The 25590-nt window shown below is 54.0% G+C and overlaps 1 protein-coding gene across 2 annotated transcripts in view; it reads right to left on the reverse strand.

Moving 5' to 3' along the window:
• Positions 1-6486: 6486 nt before the first annotated feature.
• Positions 6487-25590, reverse strand: part of VPS37C (VPS37C subunit of ESCRT-I) — a 30026-nt gene continuing 10922 nt past the window's right edge. The window contains exons 2-5 of one of the 2 annotated variants that reach the window (XM_052661836.1): positions 14050-14147; positions 10537-10708; positions 9748-9830; positions 6487-8774 (exon numbers count right to left, since the gene is read on the reverse strand). In XM_052661836.1, the coding sequence (XP_052517796.1) occupies positions 8064-8774; positions 9748-9830; positions 10537-10708; positions 14050-14142 (1059 nt within the window). In that variant the 5' untranslated portion in view covers positions 14143-14147 and the 3' untranslated portion in view covers positions 6487-8063. The remainder of the gene's footprint in view (positions 8775-9747; positions 9831-10536; positions 10709-14049; positions 14148-25590) is intronic. The other variant, XM_052661837.1, reaches the window with a different exon arrangement.

Below are 25590 nucleotides of genomic sequence, written 5' to 3' on the forward strand. Positions count from 1 at the left end.
CCAAGAGGAACCACAGGAAGCCTGCACCTGGAGGTGGGCGGTGGGAGGGAGGGCTGATTTCTCTCATGTATTTTTAATATGTTTTTTGTAAATAATGCTTTTTTCTGCTTCCTGGAAAAGGCTGCTCAGCCTGTTCAATCTACCTCTGTGGATCCCTCTGGGGGTGCCCGTGGGAAGGGGCACCTACTGGGGGCAGGGGGCTCTGCAGCCTCGTGGTTGGAGGGCTTTGTTCCTGACATAGGACCACCCAGCACGGCACAGCAGCTGCCAGCCAGCACCCATAGCCTCATTACCAGCCTCCATCTGGGCCCTCGCTTGACAGAGAGCAGGGACACTGGCTGTCAAGCCTGAAGGGCACCAGTGCCACCTCAGGGGCCTGCATAGAGTGGGCACCTAGTAAATTCTAGCCAATGTGGGGTTTGGGTTCACACAGCTATTACAAGTGCAAACTAGTTTCTGCCAATTAGGTAACCTCCTAACCTGAGAGTCAGAGACCAGAACTGAGCATTTCCTTGGGCTGAATAATTCCCTTAACTGAAATGGTCCCCTCTACCCTGCAGACAGCCTTTGTTGTTCAGGTGCTCAGTCGTGGCCAACTCTTTGTGACCCCATGGACTGCACCACACTAGGCTTCCCTGTCCTTCACTATCTCCCAGAGCTTGCTGAAACTCATGACCATTGAGTCGATGATGCCTTCCAACCATCTCATCCCCTGTAGTCCCTTCTCCTCCTGCCTTCAATTTTTCCCAGCATCAGGGTCTTTTCCAATGAGTCGGCTCTTTGCATCAGGTGGCCAAAGTACTGGAGCTTCAGCTTCAGCATCAGTCCTTCCAGTGAATATTCAGGGTTGATTTCCTTTAGGATATGACTGGTTTGATCTCCTTGAAGTCCAAGGGACTCTCAAGAGTCTTCTCCAGCAGCGTAATTTGAAAGCATCAGTTCTTCGGCGCTCAGCCTTCTTAATGATCCAGCTCTCACATCTGAACATGACTATTGGAAAAACCATAGCTTTGACTATGTGGGCCCAGAGAGGCTAGACATATTTAACCCTGCAGTGCCCAGGTTTTCTTAACGATGCACCAGAGGAGAATATCTGACCTGGAACTTAAGGGTCTGCTGAAGGGAGAGGCTGGCTCAGGTCTCATTGCCCCCTGGGTATCAGACAGTGACCTGAGGAGAGATATGGGGGCTGGGGCCTTTTTCCACATGATTTGGCCCTGTGTCCACTGGGAGCAACAGATATCAATGGTCCAATTCACAAAAGCCAACTCTGGAAGAGCAAAAGGAAATTTCTAGAAGGACATGGCAGGGGTGAGGGGTGTGCTCACATAATGAGGGAGCTGGAGGGGCACGAGCATGCCAGAGAGCCAGGCCAGCCCCGTCCCCACCAACACCCTCCAACCAGACCTCCCACCCGCCCCTTTCTGAGGACTCCATCATGGGAGAGCCCAGGGCATGGCCCCACCCCGACCATGCCGGGAATCCAGAAACAGGGACACCCAGTCACCTGGGGGCTAGGAGTCACCCGGCAGGCTCCTGTCCTGGAGACCCTCCTCAGAGGGAGGATCCTCCAAAGGGAACTGGGGTGCAAAGGGCCTGGGGCACCAAACGTCTCCTATCAGCCCCTTTTCTGAGCAAAAGCTCTTGCATCTATAGCTTGGCCACCATTCGGTGGCCTCATAGCTATCTCGGCCTACTTTAAAAACACACTTCCCCCACAAAAAAACTGCCTTTGAGCAGAAAGGGGGTCGGGTGATACATCTCCAGAAGGAACATTTGGTTAAGCAACTGAGTGGGAGCTATCCGAACCTCGGAGGTGCCTCTGTCCGCTTCCAGCCATGGTGGGCAGACACAGCCCACAGGCTGCTGGTCAGTGCTGCTCCTGTGATGAGAAGCTCACGGGATCTCCCTCAGACTTGGAGGATGCTCTGCTGCGACCTGGGCCCACCCTGGGTCCACACTGCAGCCCCACTCCCTATCCTTCACCCCTCTACATCAGCCAGAGGGTGGCATCCACCTGTGTAACCCCCCTACCCGGCCCACTCCCCTGAAGCATGTCATCCACCTGACTCTCATGGGCAACCAGATTCTCCTTATTCTCCTAGCACATTCTCCTCATGTTATGTCTACGACACTGCTACTGCTACTGCTAAGTCACTTCAGTCGTGTCCGACTCTGTGTGACCCCATAGACGGCAGCCCACCAGGCTCCCCCGTCCCTGGGATGCTCCAGGCAAGAACACTGGAGTGGGTTGTCATTTCCTTCTCCAATGCATGAAAGTGAAAAGTGAAAATGAAGTTGCTCAGTCGTGTCCGACTCTTCGCGACCCCATAGACTGCAGCCCAGCAGGCTCCTCCGTCCATGGGAATTTCCAGGCAAGAGTACTGGAGTGGGCTGCCATGACTCTGGGGACCCTATAAAAAAGCTCACTCTGACAACCAAGAACCAAACCTAGCTCCAAACCTGCCATGCCTCTAGGGTCTGGGAGTGCTGAATGGGACTACCCTAAAAGGACATTTCAGATGGCCTCATGGCAGCTAACAGAGCTAAGCGTCCTTCTCACCGAGCGAGGAATCTCTGTGAGGCTCTGAACTTGACACTTAGGTTCTGGCCCCGAGCAGCCCACACACAGTGAGAGGCCCACTGCGGTCTGGCAGAGGACACCCAGTGATTTCATGTGGCGGATGCAGGGCGGGGGTGGACGTGGGGGGAGGGCCTGAGAGCCAGAGTGAAGAGCAGCGGGGGCAGCCAGCCCCAAGTGACCAGCCGCACTCTCCATCAAGCCACTTAGAAAGTGGTGCTTCCTCTCTCCAGTCCCTGGGTGCTCCTGGCTACCACTTTGGGAGCAACCCAAAGCTCTGACTTGATTGTGCCTCCCACCACCCTGTGAGTCTCAGCTTCCTACACAGCTCCGGGGTCTCCTAGCTCTCCCTGGTGCTCTGACATCCCCAGGCCCCAACACACTTGCAAGGCAAGGTCAGAGTTCGGGAGGGGCGAAGGGACCGTAACGCTCTGACCGGAGCGTATGCGGATTCGCAGCTTAGGTTCCCCAAGCTTTTCTCAGGACTGTGGTGTCTCGAGGAGGCCTGATGACTTCTGCAATCACAAAGGTATCTCAGCAGCCAGATCAGAGCTGAGTGCAGGTCTCATCCTGACGCCCCCAGGTGAGTGACTTGGTCACTGAACCACCCACCCTGCAGTCTCCTCCCTCTGTTTAAACTTGGGGGCCAAAGGGCTGCTGAGAGGTGCCCATGAGATAATGCACAGCCAAGGTTAATACAAGGTGAGGCCCTATTGAGTACTCAAGACTGGTGATTCTCAGCATCTCTGGGCATCACCCACAGGCAGCCTGTACTGATGAGGACACCTTGCAAGGAAAGAAAAGCAGAAGGGATGATTCAAGGGTCCATCAGAAGCCTGGTCTCCTGACTCCACCAAAGCTGCTCTTCCGGCTGAAAGGCAGAAGATGCCTTTCCAGGGCTCACGATGACCAGGCTGAGCTCAGGGGGAGCTGGAGAGGGAGGCAGGCTGGGTGGTGGCAGAAGACAGCTTGGCTCCACAGCCAGTTTAGCAGCCTGCTGCCCCTCGGTCTCCGTTTAGAAATGGAATGCGAAGACTCGGACCCCTCTGGAGATCCTGGACAGGCGGACAGGCTGACTGTCCTGGTCAGCCCAGCAGGTGGCAGTAATGGGGCCCCTCCTGGGCGCCGATGAGACTCGCGCGCCACCTAGTGGGCATCTGTGGCCTTGCACCGCCCAAGCTCTGCACACAGGTCACCGCAAGCGAGCCGGTTCCATCTGAAAATGCTTCAGATGGAAAGAAAGCCAGAGAGCAAAAGCCGGAAAGGGAAATAATGTAAAAGCCAAGCCCCGCCCCCGGGGGTGAAGGAATAGAGGCGACGATATGCAGAAAGATGGGGCTCTGTGAACGTGAATCAAACAGGCCTTTCAGCAGAGCATGACCCTGAAGGCTGTGGAAGAAATAGCAGAACAAAGAACACTGCCCAGTTCTACGCGGATTAAGTCATTAGCCAGTGCGCCCTGAAAGGCATTCAGGATGAAAAACAGGATACGGTACTCCATACTTTGGAAAAACAGGCTGAGGATCTTTTCTTTTCAAATCATAGCTTTGTCCATTCATTTTTGGCCGCGCTGGGTCTTCGTTGTGGCACACGGGCTCTTCATCGCTGGTGCAGGCTTTCTCTGTTTCTGGCGAGTGGGGGCTCCTCTTTAGTTGCAGTATCCATGCTTCTCACTGCAGTGGCCTCTCTTGTGTAGCTCCGACTCCAGCGTGTGAGGGCTCGGTAGTTGCGGTAAGTGGGATTAGTTGCCCTGAGGCATGTGGGATCTTAATTCCTGGACCGGGGATCTAACCTGTGTCCTCAGCATTGGCAGGCAGACTGTTAACCACTGGGCCACCAGGGAAGTCCCAGAAAAATTTTTAATGAACCCATCTTGCACCTTAGCTCAGTTGGTAAAGAATCTGCCTGCAATGCAGAAGACCCCAGTTTGATTCCTGGGTCAGGAAGATTCTGCTGGAGAAGGGAAAGGCTACCCACTCCAGTATTCTTGGGCTTCCCTGGTGGCTCAGCTGGTAAAGAATCCCCCTGCAAGATGTCCATCAGCAGACGAATGGATAAGGAAGCTGTGGTACATATACACAATGGAATATTACTCAGCCATTAAAAAGAATACATTTGAATCAGTTCTAATGAGGTGGATTAAACCGGAGCCTATTATACAGAGTGAAGTAAGCCAGAAAGAAAAACACCAATACCGTATACTAACACATATATATGGAATTTACAAAGATGGTAATGATAACCCTATATGTGAGACAGCAAAAGAGACACAGATGTATAGAACAGTCTTTTGGACTCTGTGGGAGAAGGCGAGGGTGGGATGATTTGAGAGAATAGCACTGAAACATGTATATTATCATATGTGAAACAGATTGCCAGTCCAGGTTCGATGCATGAGACAGGGTGTTCAGGGCTGGTGCACTGGGATGACCCAGAGGGATGGGATGGGGAGGGAGGTGGGAGGGGGGTTCAGGATGGGGAACATGTACACCCATGGCTGATTCATGTCAATGTATGACAAAACCGCTACAATACTGTAAAGTAACTAGCTTCCAATTAAAATAAATAAATTAAAGAAGAATCCCCCTGCAATTCAGGAGACCTGGGTTTGATCCCTGAGTTGGAAAGATCTCCTGGAGAAGGGAAAGGCTACACCCACCTCAGTATTCTGGCCTGGAGAATTCCATGGACGGTACAGTCCATGAGGTTGCAAAAAGTCGGACACGACTGAGCGACTTTCACTTTCAGTTTTTGTGCGTAGAAAACACTAAAATCATTAACTGAGCTATCTGATCATCACAACTAACAGTCACATTTTTTCTTTTTAACCAAGATATGTGCCTGACTGCTTACATTCCCAAGCCAAAACTGTTTCTATACTGGCTTCTCTGAGCTACTGAGAGGCTGTTTCCTGACTAACAGTCCTATAGTAAGGTCCCTCAATAAAACAAACCCACAGCTCTTACACTGTGCATTTTTCTTTCAGTTGACAGTTTGGGTGACCACAAAGGGACCCACAGCAGACTTGTCTCCTTCACCTGATATTCTCCAAGGATCAGGAGCCCTGGTACCAACAAGGGCCCCTTGAGCCTGTCTGCCTTCTCACTAGTCCAGAATACTGGGTGACTCTCTCCTGAGCCTCAGAGCTCTCATCTTGTCTGACAATCCTGAGTTCAGTCTGGTAGCAGATAAAAAGGTACCTGATTTCTCAGTTGAAAGATACAAACAAAGGGCTCAGCTGAAAGATACTGAGAAAATTGTCCAGTTGAGAGACACTGAGGTTTGGACAGGGTGATTAGGTAGGCAGTTGGCCTGACTTCTTTCACAAAATTGGCAGTTTAATGGGGTTTGTCAGGACAAAAGTGAAGATACCATACAAGGCCTTTAAGCTCCAAAGATAAGGGACACAGCTCTCACCAGCTATTCATGATTTTCTCAGGCAACTGAGAAATGAAAAGAACTGGTGAAAGGCGAATCCTCATGATATCCAGCAGCCCCGCAGGGAAATCTACTTGTTACTTTCAAAAACTACCTAGCCCAGGGACCCTCACATGAAGACTGGCCATCCAGGGATCTGCATGCCCACCGTGGTTTTAGACTGCTAAAGGGAGAAACGGAGATACATGAAAGAGCACAACGGAGAACAACCGTAGGGTGACACCTAGAGGTGCTTGCTAGCACCTATTCCCTAGTCAAAATATATACACTGGCTTCTCCCCCTACCTCTCTGGAGCATCTTTTCAGAGGTACTGAGGGTTTGTTCCCCAGGCTACAACCTGCCGTAAGATCTCCAAGTAAAACTGAAATCCACAAGTCTTACGTTTTCCTTTCAGTTGACAAAATCCATGTCCCACACAGGCAGCCACTTCTCAAATTCACTGCAGCTTCATGGACAGAAGAGCCGTAACTCATCAAAGTTTATTATGGCAATTAATTATACAAACATACCAGCAATCGCTCATCCAGTACAGAAGTACTCGAACCAGTAGAGTCCATTAGTGATTTCTCTGTATAAATAACTTATGAGAAGCAAGCACGACTGGTCAGGGACCGACAGGGCTGACTGAGCATCTCATCGCACGCACCCACTGATGGCACGCAGGCCGGGCAGGGCGGGGCGGGAGGGGCAGGCACCAGAAGGTCGAGTTTCCTCTTTGGCCCCCAGCACCCCAGGCCCACCAGGTGCTGGGTACTAGGGTAATGGACAATTCAAGGCACATATGACTTCCTAACAGATAGCAGCTCCAGAGTCTGCCCTTGAGACCTGGTTCACATCTGGTAACCACCAAGGTAATGCTTCATTCATCACAACCCCCTTTGGTCTATTGTCATTTTTATTACTGAACTGGGTGCTGAAAGCCCCCAGCGTGGTGGGGCCTGTGTGTGGCTCAGAGTCATTGTCCCTGCCCTTTACATTCTGAAGATAAGAGAGATGCAAAGAAATGACTCCGACATAGGGATGGTGTTTTACAAAGCACCACAGGAGAAATAACTGTTAGGGCATCTTTTGATGTCTGTCTTAGGAGGGCTTTAGGGGGTCATGAAGAGTTACAGGAGAGAGTCAAAGGAAGGGAGGGGGCTGCCGTGGATGAGATTCAAGGCACTAAAGGAGTGGACAGGATGGGGTTGAGCCACAGAAGTCAACCAGAAGCAGGGAGATCCAGACAGGGAGGCGGCTGGGGAGGCAACCCAGCCTTCTCCTAAATGAGCCCCTGATGTGACCACAGTCTCCTGGACAAGAACTGCCCGCTCTCCTGCAGCCAGAGGGTCCAAGGCAGTCCCTGGATTCTCCAACCAGAGCCAGCAAGGTCTAGGATCCGCCTCTACGGTCCTCGGCCTGCTCCCTGCACGGGCACTGCTCTGTTGTTCAAACGGCAGCACACAGGACAAGCTGACCTGACATCGACGTGAAAATCACTCATTGTTTTGCCTACCTCTGTTCTCTCCCCCTGATCCAACTCTGCCATGGAGCGTGCGATGGGCCATCCTTGATCGCACCAAGAGACACAGAGAGCTGCCTCTCTTGGAGTGGGCACCGTGGTTGCACTCGCTAAATCCCAAAGAGGGAGGGAGGGAGCAGGGGCCGGCCAGCCCCTCGCTGAGATATCTCCGCATTGGGTTCAGGCATCCGTGAGTCCGTGCAGCCACGAGGAGATGTCCACAGGCGCGGGCCCCCACGGGGAGGACTGAACTCCCTGCCTGGTGAGCACCAGGAAAGCTATCGCCCGCCACAGAAGCCAGGTGCTCCCTTCCCCTGGGAGGCCCACAGGCCCTGGGACTGCCTGGTGTGGCCAAGCCAGTCACAGTGCCTGGTCAGCCTTTCCAGACCTGTGCACTCCCAGCTGGGTCCCCTCAGGCTCCTGGGTGACCCAAGTCCACGTGGAGCCAATTCCACTTAATTTAGCCTTGAATCTCAGCAAGGGGTGGGCTGAAGGCTGTGGTACAGGTGGGAGTAGGGAAGGGCCGAGGGCCAGGACTGTGCCTAATAGCCAGGCCAGGTGGGACCCTGAGGCGGAGGGAACCCATAGGGAGGAGCGGGCCCCGGGGGGTAGGGGGGCTGGAGGGGGCCTGAGGGCTGGGGCTGTGTGGGGTACGGAGGTTTTCCTCCTGTTGAGAGGTAGGGGGGCTGCTGAGGATAACCAGGACTGGGGGCCCGGCTCCCCACCACGGGGTACCCGGGTCCAGAGGCACCAGTGGGGGCCACGGGATAGCCCAGCCGGGGCGGCGTGCTCCTCTGCGGGGACCAGGAGTAGCCTGAAGGGGCCCTGGTTCCCGGCTGGGCTGCGGAGTATGGGGGCCCCAAAGGCCCACTATAGGAAAAGGAGGGCTGGGGCACCACGGGGAAAGGGGCCGGCGGGAGTGCTCCGTGGGCGGTGGGGCCCACGGACATGCCTGGAGAGGGGCTGTAGGGCAAAGGGTAGGGAGGGACCACTGAGGGCTGCGGCGGCGGCGGCGCTGGCTGAGTGTCTTCGGCTGGCGGGGGCGTCGCCTGCGGGCCAGGGCGCAGTGGGGGGGGCGGGCGTGGAGGAGGGGCGTCCCCGGCCGGCTCCAGGGAGGCCCTGGGCTTTCTCATCACGTCCTGGAGCTTCTCCACGCGAACCCGGCGCAGATGGGACAGTGTTCTCATGGAGGAGAAATTCTCCAGGAACGTGTCCAGGGGCACCTCACCCTCCAGGAACTTCTCAGCCATGGCCTGGAAGATACAAGCTCCAGTGGCATCGGGTCTGCCAGGATGGAGGCCACCTGAATACCGCTGGGTCAGAGGTCAGCTGCAGCCCCACCCCCACCCCAGCCAGGCAGGAGCTGCCTTCTTTGTCCTCCACTTTGGGAATTTCTCTCTACAGCTCTTCTCACTGGTGATATATTATTACACAAGCACGTGTTTAATTTATCCTGTCTTCCCCACCCAGATGTCAGCTCCCGGAGGGTGGGGACCACCTGTCACGGCCACCGCTGTTCCCCACCCCGGCACCATGCCAGGCTCATGCCAGATGCTAAATTGGGTGTCGACTGACCAGATGAACACTGGCTCCCTGGTCACTAGCACAACCCAGCCCAGCCAGGGGCTGAGGGGCCTGGCAGAGGGCAGAGAGATGTGAGAGAGCCAGTCTGCCTATAGAGAGTGAAGATGGGCCCAGAGGGAAGCAAGAGAGAGCTGCCAGGAGAGAGGAGGGGTTGGTGGGCTGGCTTCAGCCCTCCAGGGTACCTGTTTACTGCCCTCCCCCACCCCCAGGCCTGCAGCTGCCCCACAGCTGTGCCATCCATCGTCCATTTCCACTTCAACTAGTGAGACTGGGTTCCTGTTCCCTGCATCCAAAAGGGCCTCCATGGGGACTACAGGTGGAGGGACCATTCACCTCTGCCATCTACTAGAGCCTGGGTCCTGCTCCCTGCAGATGTGGGTACTCAGGACAAGAGCTCCTGCTCCCGAGGAGCGGGACCCCTGGCTTCTCCCCTCTCCTGGAGCTGCCTGGTCTCTTCTGCTGCCCTCTGGCCTCACTTCACTCTCTGTGTGCAGACCAGCTCTGGGTGGAAGGCACTGCCAGGCCCCACAGCCCCTGGGTGGGCTGTGCTAGTGACCTTGGAGCCAGTGTTCACCCGGTCAGTGTTCATCTGCTCCAGGGGCCGACTCTGCAAGGAAGACCGGGTGTCAACAGCTGTCTCACCTCGGACTCTTCTTCAATCTTCATGCTTTCAATCTGCAGAAGGTCCAACAAGGTCCCTAGCTGCAGTGCTGAGGAGAACTTCTCTGGAAGGGAGGGCAGAAAGGTTGACATTTCAAAAGTGCCCCTTGATGCTGTGATAGAGGCCGAGGTTTCGGCAAGGGTCCTGGAGAGTCCCATGTGCCAGGGGCCCTGCCTCTGCCCTGGGGTCTCAGCAGAACTCCCTTCTGTCGGTTCCCTCTGGTCAGCTTCCTGAGCTGACAGGAGCTCAGTGAACAGACCCTGGCTCCCTGGCTCCCTGGCTCCCTGGCTCCCCATGCTGGCCGGGAAAGCAAGAGGCCTCCGGCTCTGCCCACCCAGCCTAATCTGCCCAGGGGGTTACTTCCTCTGTCTGAGCATCAAGTCCTCCACCTTGAGGACCAGACGCCCCTCACCTCCTCAGACGGCAGGCTGGGACACAGAAAGCCCAGACCAGGCTCTCCAGATTCAAATCCCAACTCCACCTCTATGTAGCCGCGGAGCCCTGGCCAAGCTCCCGCGTCTCTCTGAGTCTCACTCCTCTCATCTATGATGAGAACAATGACAGGACCTACCCTTAGATGGCTGCTAAAGCACTTAGCCAGGCTGGGGATGTAGTAACCTGCAGTAACTGCTGGCCCCTTCCTGTCCTGGGGAGGGAGAGGGAATCTGTTTTTCCAGGAGATTCCAGCAGCTCCCCTAGCCCCATGGGGAACAGGGACCCTGAGTGAAGAGAGGCATCCCTGGTGCACATTCCCAGGGCTGGTCACCTACCCAGCTTTGCCTTCTGCTCCTGGCACCGTTCCACCAGCTTCCGGAGCTCCTGGTACTTGTCTGAGAGGTTCGAGCGGCTGATCTCCAGTGGACCCTGGAACTCCAGGTTCTGTTCGGCCAGGCTGCGGTTGGTGGCCAGCGCCATTTCCCGCTCCAGCTGCAGATCCTGGACCTACAGGGCAAGACACCTGACCATGAGACCTGCCACTCAGCTCTTGGCAGGCTGGGCCAGAGGCTCCTGGGACCTGTTGCTTACTGAGGGGAAGCCAGGCAACACTCAGCTCCCAGTTAGAGTCAGACGGCATGTTAAGTGCATACTAAGTCGCTTCAGTCGCGTCCCACTCTGTGACACTGTGGACTGTAGCTGGCCAGGCTCCTCTGTCCATGGGATTCTCCAGGCCAGAATACTGGAGTGGGTTGCCATGCCTTTCTCTAGGGGATGTTCCCAACCCAGGGATCGAACCTATGTCTCTTAAGTCTCCTGTATTGGCAGGCGGATTCTTTACCACTAGTGCCCCCTGGGAAGCCCAGAGTCAGATGGACCTGGGTTCAAACTCTGAGCAAAGCACTCTGACCCAGATGCCTCACGAAACCTTAACCCAACAGCCTCTGTGGCAGAGGCACGTGGGGAGCTGGCACTGAGGGACATGTGATGAGCTGGAGGAGCCTGCCGTGGGCTGTGTGGAGCTCCAGGGAGGGGGCAGGGAGAGTCAGAGGCTTCCTAGGAAGGAAGGGACAAAAAGAACCACTCATCCCCAGGATTCAGAGGTAAGAGACCTCCTCTGAGGTGCACTACGTAAGGCCAGAACACAGGGTGGACACACAAGGAGGCGCCCAAATAAAGTTAGTCTGAGGAGTGGGAAAGCCAGGGCCGGCCCGAGACCTGATTCCAGATAGACCTGCCCTGTGTCCTGCAGAGAAGCTATGCAGATGAGCTCACAGTAGGCCCCCTGGAGAACTGGAGGGGAGTCCTCAGGTGAGCCCCTGCACAAGTCTGGCTGAGACCACGTCCCCAGGCTGAGTGGCACTCTTCCCCTCAGCGAAGTCCTTCCTGGTCGCCAGACCGTGAGGCGGCAGCCTCAGAAACCCTTCCCAGACCCGCTCTGACCTGAAGCCCCATCCATTTATCAGGGAAAGGAGGGCGGAGAAACAGACCCATACCCCTGCGGGAGCAGGGAGTACACGCCAGCATGTCACCAGGGGCACCAGCGCCCCCCAGCTGGGCTCAGGGCGCAGCTCGGCAAGACCGGCTTCCACCAGGAACCACTGAGCCGCTTCTCCACCATGGTGCGCAGGTGGCGAGCCCCACCTGGCTGGCTCGACCCCGAGCAGATGCAGGAAGCCATGGGCATCCTAGAGGAGGGAGCTTCGGAGGGTCTGGAGCCCTGTGCTCTGGGGTGGGCTGGGAGCCTGCCCTTCGAGCTCCAGGCTACCAGAAATTGTGGGGCCTGGCCACGGCTTCCCAGGTCTGCCCCCTCACCTCGCTGTCACAAACACCCTCTGGAGCGGCTCAGCAAGGTCTCTGGCTCAGGACGCCTGCACTGTGGGGTTCCAATCGCATTTTCATCAGCCGTGAAACCTTTCCTTCTCTTATGTGGCAGACCCAGAGCGGTGCCTGAAGTACCCTGCTCAGCTGCCCCTAAAGGGGTCCCAGATCCCCAGTGGACGTGTCCTCTTTATATTACCACTGCCTTTCCCCTGGGTTTTAGCCAGTAAATCTATGCCGGACACTTTCCCCTAAACCTGGTCCTACCTGTTTCTGGCCCCTCTCCCCAGAGCCTCCCCCAAAATCTTTCTCCATCAGGAGTTCATAATGAAGCCCTTGACCCTCATTATAAGAGGTCAATAAGACAGTTCAAGCACCCCACCCAGAAGACCCCAGAACACACACAGTTCCACAGGGAGAGCGGTCCCCCGCTCTTTTCTCCAAGAAACGTCCACAGCCCAAACTCAGTGAGCTCCCGTTCCTCCTCGAATCCCACAGCGACGTTCACGTCTCACAGCCCACAGGAGGAACCCTGTCCACGGGGTCTCATGCGTCTACAGATCTCATTCTTCACTTCCCCGCAATCCCGTGACCGTTCTTCCCTTCTGAGAATTCAAATCAATTAGACGGGCACAGCTGCATGTCACAAACTCAACTTGCCTTTTGCCTACGAGTGTTTCTGCTGACATTTTCCATGATTCTGTGCTTCGCCACACCTCCCATGGGCCTGCCCAGCTTGGAGGTCAATGAATTCTAATTATGTAATTTGGCCTGTTTCTACGAAGTTCTGTGCCCTTGAGAACAGGCCTTGGCGTTCCTGTCACACTGTGCTCGCGGCAGACTGGAAAAGCACTTGGTGTTTAACATGTGAAGACAGGGGATGAAGGCCGGCATCGAGTTAGCTTGGAGGTGGGCCCTGGCTGAGCTCACAGCCTCACTCTCTCTAGGAGGCAGCCTTGGAGTTTAACCAAGACCAGCCTCGCTCTGGGTGGTAGGACGTACCACATCTGGGCCCAGGGCCTCCCCTCACACCCTGCCCTGCACCCCGTGCCCTCCAGCCCTGGCGAAGGCTGCTCTTGCAGGGAGAGGGGCAGTGAGGCAGCCGGAGCACCGGCAAGGAAGGAGCCAGGACCAGGTCTGGCTGCAGAGCCCCTAAAGCAGAGGGAAGAGGTCTGCAGAGGCAGAGGCAGGAGAAGTGAGGGCTAGGCTTCCCTTTTCTGGGGTCAGACACTGTGAATATACAGAAGAGACAAACGGCACGGTTCATCAGCAAAGACAGAAGCACACGCCAAAGGCCGATCAATGACCTCGCCGAAACCTGGCCGTGTCTCCTGACCATCAGGGGCAGGAGGCGGCGGCGTGCGGACTGCGGCCACTCGAGGTGTGGCCGGGGGCACAGCCAGCTCTGCAGCCACGGCCAGCTCTGCAGCCACATCTGGTCAACTGACCTCTTTGACCTTGCAGGTGAGTCACAGGGTCAAGGCGATGGGAAGGGCAGGGAGTGCCCTTTATAAAATGTAAAGCTCTGTACTTTCAGAAGGTGGCTTATTCCCGTGAGGATGGTGACTAGGAGCTGTAGGTGATTAGGTGTCTGTTATGATTGAAAGGGATTAAACAGGAGATGAGCCTAATCCCAGTCCCAGAACGGCTCTCCTAGAGATGCAGGCCAAACAAGGTTGTAGGTGAAAGGCGGCTACACGACAGACCCAGTGCTTTTAGAAATGCCTCCAAACCCAGGCTGGAGCAACAGGGTAGGGGCTCCAGGGGCAGGAGGGTCCCTGAAGACACCGGCAGCCAGAGTTGGCTGGGGGCCCTGGACTCCCTGGCTCTGCCCTTCCTCCCTCCCCAGAACTCCCAGAGGGCCCAGGAACCGGACTGAGACCCAGGGGCTCCTCTGGCTGGGCCTAAATCAGGGTGAAGGCCACAGAAAAGGGAAAGAGACCTGGCCCAAACTCCCCGCAAGCCAGCATCCCTGAGGAGGGCCCAGTCCCATCCGCCATCTCTGCCCCCATGACAGCCTCCCCTACCTCCGGGGAGTCCTGGGCCAGTCGGTCGATGGCCTCCGGGTTGTTCTGCATCTCCTTCAGCTCCTCCAGGGTCTTGTCTCTTAGGGTTTCCATCTTTCCTGGGATCAAAGAAGGACACTGAAGTGAGAAAGGGGCGGCTCAGGTGGAAGGGACGCCCGAGCCCATGTTCATCATCTGTTAAAGACCAACTGGAGTTTCCGAGCAATGCTGCCAGTCCACAGGGAGGTCCAGGGAGGGCACTGCCGGGCTACCCTGCCCATCCTGTTCCCAGGGAGACCAAGAAGCTGCTCCTTCACCCCATGAACCGCAGGATATGCAGAGGAACCAGACAGCCAGAGGCAAAACCATGATTCCTGGAGGTGTTAGATGAAGCTCCCCAAGAAGCAGACAGGAAAGGCAGGAGGAGGGAGGTGGACAGTCAGGGACGGAGACTACACTTGGCCCAAGGCCACCTGCAAGCCCTGATGCCAGCACACACCCTAGGAGGTATCTATTTCTGTCTGAACAGAAATGTCTTGCTGGCTTCGGGCGCCTCCCTGCCTGTCATGTTTAGCACACCAACCACCTTGGGTTTGCCACAAGCATTCTCTGCAGCTCCACGTGCCACAAAACGAACCCTCATGTGCCACAAAAACGAACTGTCACATGCATGTCCTCATCAGACAAGAACCAGAAATCGCCACCAAACTGGCCCCTGCGGGGACCAGAAGGAAAGGAAATCGACTGACCCAAACAGGATGCCTGCTTCGATGGAAGAGCTGGTTTCCACAGCCTTCTCCCCGTCACTGCCCAGGGGGATGTGGATCGATGACTGTATGACACGAGGTCACAGCCAGGCCCCAGGAGGACGGAGCTCCAGGGAGAAGAGGAAGCACACACTCAGGGCTCACTTCCCTTCTGCTGACAGCATTGTCTGTTCTCATCATTTTCAGACACGTGTTTTATAGCCTGGATTTTTCACTACAAAGGCTCTGACAGTTTTCCTAGGATCCCGATGCTACAGAAACCCGGAGTCCCCCATCGCCCCTCTGCACTATGGCTCGGTGGGAATGATGACTGGGCTGAGGGGGTGCCACGGAGTCCAGGCCCAGGGTTACGGGGCCTGTGTGTCTAGAGGTGACCTCCAGGCTTGCTTCCTCATCTGGACTAGGAGGGGAAGGCATCTCCAGGGCAGCAGAAAGACAAAGGAGAAACCCATCAACGGAGACCACGTGACACCTCTGCCAGGAAGGCCCAGGTTCAGCCTTCATGCTCCAGTGTAGCTATTAAAGGTGCCCCCCATTCATGCTCTGAAGTGTCCTGGTTTAGATAACCGATTAAATGGTCACCTGACCGACAGACCTCTATAGGGCCACCCACACTTTCTGTTACCTACTGAGGGCTGAATGTTGCCCCCAACCTCCATGACAAGGATGCCAAGCTTTGCTGAGCACCTGAACCCCCGGGCGGGACGCTCGCTGTGAACGCAGGAGCCACAGCTGCACCCTCAGAGCCCTGCATCGTAGGCCAGGGTGGGGCCGAGAAATCTCCCGGAGATGCGGACGCAACTGGTCCGAGGCCAGATTCTGAGAAAGACAACGGCTCACTGCTGGTCGTGTGCAATGGAGGCCACCAGGGACTGGGCACTGCGGTGCGAGTTTTACAACGCACCACCTCTCCCGCTCCTGCGAGGTGGGGGCAACTGTCTCACTGGTGGGTGGGGATCAGAAAGGTTACAAGGGGCAGAGTCAGAATTCTGCACTCTGTCTACACCTCACTCTGAGACTCCCGACGAGCTTGGTCTAAAGGTAGACGGTAAGGGTCTGGGGAAGAAGCAGAACTGGAGAGGCCCCCCTTGGTGTTGTTTAGTCACCAAGTCGTGTCCGATTCTTTCGTGACCCCATGCACTGCAGTCTGCCAGGTTCTTCTGTCCATGGGATTTCCCAGGGAAGAATACTGGAGTTGGTTGCCATTTCTCTCTCTAGGGGATGTTCCTGACCCAGGGACTGAACCCACATTTCCCATGTCTCCTGCTTTGGCAGGTGGATTCCTTACCATTGAGCCACTAGGGAAGACCACTGGGGAGGCCTCCCCCACCCCGCACTTATTACTCTGCAAAGCCAGTGAGTGTGCCACGAGCGAGATGAACAAGGGGAATGGAGCAACATTCTGCAGACCTGGAATGTCAGGGGCCTGGGCTCCGTCACACTGACCTCGTCTGAGTCCCAGTCCCTGCCACTTGCCGCTGTGGGAAGTGGCTCAGTGAACTCACCCTTGGCCTTGGGTTCTTTGTCTGTAAAATGGGTCAGTGCAATGGTCAACACAGGCAAAGTGCTGGCTCAGTGTGAGGCGTGGCCTAAAACAAATGCTGACAGAAGGCTCCAATGCTGCAGAAGTTACTTATTGGTTACTAAGGCCTCCAACATAGCCCAGACTTGCTGGGCCTCAGTGGCAGCTGGCCTGGCTCCACCCACCAGGGGAGGGACCTGCCACACGAGGGTGTCTGCTCCTTTCCAAAGTTAGGGCTGGGCACAGAGACACCCCCAGACTGAGGATGGACGCTGCAGTGTAGGCAGCTGGCTGGCTGCAGACAAACAGGGCAGTTTCCACTGTGCCACCCGAGGGGGCCCCAGCAGGTCCAGACACGCTCACCATGCACCTGCTCCCTGGGATGGGCCCCCACTCTCCCCCGACCACTTACCAAGGGAGGTGGCCCCAGCCAGGCACGGTGAGACCACATTCAAGGCGGCACAGCCTCAAGAGCTGATGGCACACTTTTCGGTCTCAGGACACCTGTCACTCCTAACACTATGGAGACCTCAAAGAGTTCTCATTTACGTGGATCTTAGCTATTGATAAATATCAATATTAAAAGTGAGGGATTCTTAAAACACAAGAACACAAAAGCATAAACGCACGACGTCAGAAGGATGTTGTGTCGTGAACCCTCTGAAAACTTCCCTGTGTACTCATTCAAGAAAGAAAGGAAAAAGGAAAATAATGCCCTAGGTTACAAAAACCACTCTGACCTCATGGACAGCCTGACAGGGTTCTCAGAGATCCCCCGGAACACACTTTGGGAACCAATGGCCTTAGATGTTAGGTGCATAAACTCAGGAGCCAGACTGCCTAGGTTTGAAGCTCATTTCTGCCACTTACTAGGTGTGTTATTTAATCTCACTGTGCCCAGTTTCTCCAGCTGTGAAACAGCAGTGCCTGGCACACTGTAGCACTACGTAAGTCTTTGTTGTCACCAGGACGCCCATAACCTCATTACACAGTGAGTCTCACTATTATCCAACCTCAGAGACGAGGCTCAGAGAGGTGTCCAGGGTCACCAGGCCCGGAGGGGGCAGTGCCGGAACCAGTCCAGGACTCTTCTCACCATCTGCAGCGGCTTCGCCAGAGGTCCCTGCTGAAAGCCAGAGTCCCAAGCTCCCTAGACCCAGAACTTCAGCATCTCCACGATTCATTCATTCTTTGTTTCTTCCTCCCTTCCTTCCTTCCCTTCTTTCCAGTTTTACTGAGATATAACTCACATATAGCACTGTGTAAGTTTAAGGTGTAGAACATAATGATTTGACTCACATCATGAGATGATGACCATAATTTTAGGGAACATCCATCATTTCCTACAGGTAACAAAATTAAAGAAATGGGAAAAAAACTTTTGTGTGTGTGATGAGAACTCTCAGGACTTTCCTTCTTAACGACTTTCAAATGTAACATATGGTGTTAATTACACTTACGCTGTCTCTATAAATTGCATTTTTATAAGTAAAATCTATAAACTCTTATATTTATCATGATCTCTTTATCATCCCTATCGATTATCTACCCTATAATGGAAGTTTGTACCTTTTGATGGTCCTCCTCCAATTCCCCTCCCCTACTCCCCACCCCCATCTCTAGTAACCATAACCCTGATCGCTTTTTCTATGAGTTTATTTGTATGTTTGTTTGTTTTGAAGTGTGACTGACCTACAACCTTGTTAGTTCCTAGTATACAACACAGTGATTTGCTTCCATACATTTCAAAATGACCACCAGGACAAGTCTGGTTACGCTCAGTCGCCCTACAAAGATGTTAGTTATTGACTGTACTCCCCACCCTGTACACCTGACCCACGTGGCTCACTTATTTTGCAGCTGCAAGTTTGCACGTCTTGGTTCTCCCTCACCCCGCTGCACCCCTGCCTCTGTCCGTTCTCTGTATCTGTGACTCTGTTTCTGTTAGGCTATGCTTGTTCATTTGTTTTTTAGATTCTACATACAGGTGAAATCACAGAGCATCTGGCTTTGCCTGCCTTAACTTCCTTCACTTAGCATAAACGACTGACTTTAAGGGCGTTTTCAGGGGGCTCTGTCTCCCTGTGCTGTTTCGGCTGAGGGTCGACCAGGCCTCCACACGCACTGCCCTCCGGGTGCTGACGGCCTGGCTCATGCAGGCATGGAAGGGGGTCTGGCATGTGAGAACAGGGCTCTTTCCCTCCAGGATTTAACTCTGGGTGTGCAGCCCCGTGACATCGAGCATCACCGAGTGAGGCCACTGCAGTGTCCAGACCAACCAGCAGAACGTGGGTGTACGGTCTGGAGAAGACAGCCCCACTGCTGCAGCCTCCGCAGGCAGATCCATATGATGGGGACACCCGTCATGCCGCCAGGCTTCAAGCAGGCCGGGAGAGTCACCCTGCATGCAGGCCGGGTATTGGGGGCTGGGGGGCTGAGGGGGTCCTGGGGGCTCATCATGAGCAAGAGGTGCTGACGCTGGACCTCCCCTGCAGCCCCCTGAGAGGCCTGGCTTCCCTGATGGGCTGGCCTTCACCAGCCACTTTCCCTCTGCTACCCTTCTCCCTGAAAGGGAAATGTTTTGACTAGAGGAAAGTCACTAACACAAAATCTTTTTAAAACTTTTAAGTTATTTTACAACATTCTCATCTCTTTGCCTACTGGGGCTGCCCAAAGGGTAGTACGGACGCCTCTGTGCATCAGGTGTGCACGTCCATCCTTTGTGAATCTGTAGTGTACGTGGGTGATTGTGGGTGAGTCTGTGACAGCAAAGTGGCCAAGTCTCCCCCCTGGGCTTCAAAGTCCAGGGTCACACAAAGGGGGCCTGATGTTGCTAAAACCTGTATGAGGCTGCTGCTTCCGCTAGGAAGAGGGACAGCAGCAAGCATGTAACTTGTTGTCAAAGTTTGGTAATAAGTCACTGCAGATATTGAGCAAGAAAGGAGACTTTCCTGTGTTAAATAAAGAAAAAAAAAATCCTAGGAATAGAATTACCATGCTGTGCTGTGCTAAGTCACTTCAGTGATATTGGACTCTTTGTGACCCTATGGAGTGTAGTCTACCAGGCTCCTCTGTCCATGGGATTCTCTACGTGAGAATACAGCAGCCATTTCCTCCTGCAGGGGAATCTTCCCAACCCAGGAATAGAACTCGCGTCTGTTCTGTCTCCTGCATTGGCAGGCAGGTTCTTTATACTAGCGCCACCTGGAAGCCCATGCTGCTGCTGCTGCTAAGTCGCTTCAGTCGTGTCCGACTCTGTGCGACCCCAGAGACGGCAGCCCACCAGGCTCCTCTGTCCCTGGGATTCTTCAGGCAAGAACACTGGAGTGGGTTGCCATTGCCTTCTCCAGTGCATGAAAGTGAAAAGTAAAAGTGAAGTCGCTCAGTCGTGCCCGACTCTCAGTGACCCCATGGACTGCAGCCTACCAGGCTTCTCATACTGGGCATATACCCTGAGAAAACCGTAACTGAAAGAGACGTATGTAGTCCAATGTTTGTTGCAGCACTATTTACAACAGCTAGGACATGCAAGCAACCTAGAGAGCCACTGACAGATGGATGGATAAAGAAATTATGGTACATATATATAATAGAATATTACTCAGTCATATAAAAGAACACATTTGAGTCAGTGCTAATTGTAAGGTCGGACCCCGGGGGCCATGATGGGCCGCCCCTCCTCTCCCGCCCACCGGCGAGAAAGTCCCTAACGGAGGATCCTCCCAGATGCCAGGGACCAATGACAGCACACTCCGCCAGCTAAAGCCGCCCCGCCCCAGCTGCATAGAGAAACCTATCAGCTCGCGACGCCACGAACCAGCAGCCTATCCAAACCCCCATCCGCTAGCCCAGCCATCCCTCACAACGTGCATATATAAACAAACTTCCAACGCGGTCAGGGTGCGCGGATTTCCTCGAACTGCCCTGTTCGGGTCCGGGAACCCCGCCCGGGAGCGCTTCGCCATTAAAGCCCCTTAAACATTTTTTGGTGTACCTGGTCGTCTTTTACCTAACACTAATGAGGTGGATGAACCTAGAGCATGTTACAGAGTGAAGTAAGCCAGAAAAGCCAGTATCATATATTAATGGATATATATGAAATCTAGAAAGATGGAACCTACTAGCAGGGTAGCAATGGAGATGCAGACATAGAGAACAGATTTGTGGATACAGCGGAGGGAAGGAGAGGGTGGGACGAACTGAGAGAGAAGCATGAAAACATACAAATTACCACATGTAAAACAGCCAGTGGGAATTTGCTGTATGATGCAGGGAGCTCAAATCAGGTGGTCTGTGATGACCTAGAGGGATGGGATGGGGTCAGGTGGGAAATAGGAGGGAGGTTCAAGAGGGAGGGGTTATTCATCTTGATGTATGAATATCTATGGCTGATTCATGTTGATGTATGGCAGAAACCAACACAATATTGTAAAGCAATTATCCTCCAATTAAATTTTTTTAAATAAAAATCATATAAAACTAAAAAGAAAAAAAAAACAATGGTGGCCGATTTAGGGAAAAAAAAGCAAGTGAGCACCCCAGGGGTCCGCCTCTGCCACTACACAGGGCCCCCCGGAGTCGCCTCCCCCTCCAACCGCCATCCAAAAGAGGACCTTCCTCTGCTGTCTGAAGTCCCACACTTGGCTCTGTTTGATGGCTTTAAACTCCTGTGGCAAAACCCGACACATCTATCTAACTGGTGACCTGGAGAATCACATGTCTTTTAGGCAGTGAGAACTCACCCTCAAAGTGGGCAAGGAATTGAAACATACAGCTCTCCTAATTAAACCGTCTTTCCCTGGATCAGGCCCCCCGGCTGGGGAAAAGGATTCCATTCTGTGTGCGGAAGATGCTGGTATGTGCTCAACCTGGCATTCATCCACCCTCTTGTGATGACTCTCTGCCATTCCAATTGGGAAAGATTTGTTGTTGTTGCTATTATTCAGTTGCTAAGTCGTGTCCGACTCTTTTCGACCCCATGGACCGCAGCACGCCAGGCTCCTCTGTCTTCCACTACCTCCCGGAGTTTGCTCAAATTCAAGTCCACTGAGTCGGTGATGCTATTCAACCATCTCGGCCTCTGCCATCGCCTTCTCCTTTTGCCTTCAATCCTTCCCAGCATATCAGGGTCTTTTCCTATGAGTCAGTTCTTCACATCAGGTGGAGTTTCAGCAACAGTCCTTCCAAAGAATATTCAGGATAGGGAAATGGCTACTCTCAAAGACAGGAGAAAGACCATCTCAGTCCCATGGTCATACAAAGCCTCTCTTGTGTCGATTCCCTTTCATTGTAGACTTCAAAGCATGCATGTTTGAAATGCCTCAAGAACTTCAGGTATGAAACAGCTCCATTTCATGCAGGTCATGAGAATGAACCCTTGAGGTCAGCCTGCAATTCTGATGTTCTTGATAGTACCAGAAGTAGATCTCTTTCATGTAGCAAGTTTTCAGGTGAAATGTACTTGGCCACAGTGGGATGTGGGCTACAGTGCTTTTCTTCTTAATCCACCTTCTCTGGTTTCTAACTCAACATCCCTCTCAATTCTATCATGCCCATTTCACAGGTGGTGAAACTGAGGTAGAATGGCATGTAACTTTGCTACCTGATGCACTGTAGCCCATCAGGCTTCTCTGTCCATGGAATTCTCCAGGTAAGAATACTGGAGTGGGTAGCCATTTCCTCCTTTAGGGTATCTTCCCGATCCAGGGATCGAACCTGGTCTCCTGTACTGCAGGTGGATTCTTTACAGAATGAGCCACCAGGGAAGCCCTTTGGAGACAACAGAGGGGACGCCAGACCTAGAAGCCCTGACCTGGCTGGCTGCTCCTTGCACAAGGCTCTGCCCACCCAGTTGTCTCTGCTCACACTGCCCCACAAGGCACTGCTGGCCCATGTAAGAGCCATAAGTCCCCATCTCCTCTGGAAGAGGTCTGCTCAGGATCCCACGGCCAAATGTGTCCCACTCAATTTTCCTTCCTTGTCAAAGGGACCCTAATGGTTCCATGGCTCCCTTCTTCTGAAATCAAAGCCCTTTGCAAACTCTCCCATTAATTTCTATAAACTGTCTAGTAAGTAAAGTGAACTCAGGGCATGATTACCCCTATTTCAGAGATGAAAGCCAGAGACAAACAGGGTACTGCGCAAGGTCCTGAAAACGGCTGTATTGCCCAAGTTCCTGTTACCGCAGGCCAGAGTCCCGTCCTATCCTGGTATTCTGACTTCACAAATGACATAGGGGAGAGATGAGGGTAGTGTTTAGCTATAACATTATCTGAGCTGCAGAGATTACAAGCCCAGGCAAGCCGCTGATCACCTTGGCCCTCCCCGGTCCCTGCCTCCTGGGTAGAGGTGGCTCACAAAGATGTCCGCTGACCTGAGGAGTGGGCAAGTTCCACCTTACAAGATTTACTGAGGCACTGCCCACCCCTGCAAGTTAATTTCTGATGCTTTTGCTTCAGAAGTCCACAGACACTGCCTGATCCCAAGACACCCACAGAGGCTGAGAGTAACAAGCGTTTCTCATAATTTGTAGAAGAGGTTGGGGATGGGGGTAGAGAACAGACAGTATTCTGCCCAGGCCCACAAAGCAGGTACCCCCAAAGTCAGTGTTCAGCCTCCAGATCATCCAAAGTGGCAGAGGAATCCAGACCAGTGCTTCTCAAAGTGGCCACAACCCAGGGAAGCCATCAAGTAGAGAATGGGGTGGGGGAAGGGTTACGGAGAAGCTCTTGGGGATACATAGTCCATATGCTTTTGCTTCTGGAGGCCTAACAACTCCAGTGACCTCACCCCTCGGCACTGTGGCCCTGAACCGGACCCCCTCCCACTTACCACGGTGCCCAGAAGGAGGCGGGGCACTTCTTGGGCAGTGCCTGCGGACTGCCCATGGGAGGGCCAAGAGAGAAGAGGCAAGGTGAGGAGAGGCAAGCCCCTTGATGGCAAGGAGAGTTCTCATCGGCCGATGTATCCCCAGGGCCCGGCAGAGGCTCCAGTGCAGGGAATGCTAAGAAAAACAGCCAGCGGCAGGGAGCTGGCTGGTGGGCAAGTCACACGGGACACAGGGCGATGAGGGCGGGGCTTCTTCCATCTTCAGCCTTCATTCATTTATTCCTGCTTCACTGAATGAACATTTAAGGAACAGTTACTACAAGGCAAGGACAGAGCAGGGCTCCAGATGAAAGCAGGAAGGGTAAGTGGGAGCAGAGGGAGGGGAATAAATGTTTACTGACTTCTGATTATGAACCAGACACAGACTTACGTTAAAACTGATGCTCTCTAGCAACTCCGTTCGGTTTTTTAAAAAGAAACATTTCACCAGGAAGCAGAGTGAACCCAGGTGAGAGTGGAGTGAGGAGTTGGTAGGGGGTCAGCTCTGAGGGATGGGGGTTCTGGGAGCCCAGGAGGCCTCCCTATAGAGGAGACTAGTGTTGGAACAGGAGTCAGAGGGTCAGGGGCAGGCGTCAGCAAGGCCGCCATGGGAGCCACTCACAGAGCGTCCACAGGCACAGAGACAACAGCTCTGTGGGGGGCCGCTACCTCCCATCCTTAGGAGATCAGACTGGGACCGAGGTAGAGGTCAGACTGGGACCGAGGTGGGAAAGGAACAGGGGCTGATCTGTGTCCCCTTCACCGAGAAGAGACAATGTATCACCGATTGCTCACTAACTGAGAGAGAAACTTCCGCTTTTCCTTTCCTTCCTTCCTGTCTTTCTTTTTTCTCCTCTGAGCTTTCACCCCCACATAGCTCACAAACCCAGATGCTTACGCAAGCCAGGCAGGTGTGTCAGAGACCGTCTCCCCTGAAAGCTCCATCCCAGCTCGGGCACCTCCTGGAGGGCGGGCCCAGCATGACCAGACCTGCCTGGTCTCCAAGGGAGGCTAGAAACCCACACTCTGTGACGTCTCCCCATTTTTACATTTCAGTAACCAGTTCAAAGTAGTAACGACTGCGGGGTGTGCTGTGGTTTGCCACCTGACATCAACACCGTACCCTCCATGAGAAATACGTGCGGGGAGGACAGAGTCCGCAGAAAGAAGGCATGTGTGAGAGGGGTGAGGAGACAGGCACTTCTCAGGTGTCCTGGAGCCCAGCTTCTGCCTTGGTGCAGGGGCCGACCAAGCTGGAGCAGCTCCAGCCAGAGACAAGGAGGCAGTCCCCAGGTGCGACCCTGGCCGTGCCAAACCTCACAGCATGGGGAGGGGTCACGAGCTCTCCGGCCGCTGGTCCTGGTGCTTGCAGTCTTGCCCTCATCTTCTTTCCACTACTCTCTATCTTAATGAAATCGAGCTCACGTACCTTGAACACGGGAAACACGATCGAGTGGAAGATAATGAGGCCCCGAAGTGACTACACAACCCCCGGTGGATGGAGGCCAGAGTGCTGCCCTTGGTCACTACTCCCCGAGACGGTGGCTGCAGAATGTCCTGGTGGGACTCCTGCCAAGCCTCAGCTCGGGGCAGCCCTCCAGATCTGACCTCAAACGGGAAAACAGCAAGGTACTGATGGCTCCCGTTCAGTGAGGACTTATCCTGGGACTGTTCAGCTCAACAACAAATACTTTCAACTGATATTAGATCCTGTGCAAGGATAAACTCGCTGGGCGGAGGAGAGGGTGGGGGATGGGGAGTTAAATCTGAAAGCACAACTCAGCATTTTCTAAGCAGGAGGGTGCTCAGATCAGAGTAAGGTGTGCAGCCCTAGAGATGGCTGGCGGTGCCCCTCACCCCGTGCTTCTGCATAAACAATTAGTGCTAGGTCTCTTCCTGCTGGGTGCAGAACAGAAACAGAATCTGGGGACTGAGGTCCTAGGTTTGCGCTTTGGCTCCTCAGCTCCTTAGCTGTGTGACCTCAAACACGTCCCTTAACCTCAGTTTCCTCATCTGTAAAATGGGCAGCATGATGATAATCCCACCTTGGGGGCTGCATGTGTGCCTGGCATGAGCAAGCAGCCATGAGTCCAGAATAAATATTAATTATTCTGCCTCCTAGGGGACAATCCGATGATTTGAGGTGACTCCTGACTCTCCAGGGTTCAATACTGAGTTAAGGAAATAATTGCTATTTCTGAACCATAACCCATAACTCTGACTGAGCCAGTGCTTCTGTTTTCCTGGCTCCACCAGGAGCTAAAGCACTGGCTCTGATTACTCCCCTCCTCACCCTTACCAGCCAACCTTTCCTTGCCAACTACTTCAAGCCTGAAATCACACTGCAAGGAGAGTTGTAAAAGCCTTGGCTTTTCTTGTCACTTTTTCACATCTCCCTAGGGCAGC

Source organism: Budorcas taxicolor, chromosome 25, assembly GCF_023091745.1.
Source record: "Budorcas taxicolor isolate Tak-1 chromosome 25, Takin1.1, whole genome shotgun sequence".
Classification (NCBI taxonomy): domain Eukaryota; kingdom Metazoa; phylum Chordata; class Mammalia; order Artiodactyla; family Bovidae; genus Budorcas; species Budorcas taxicolor.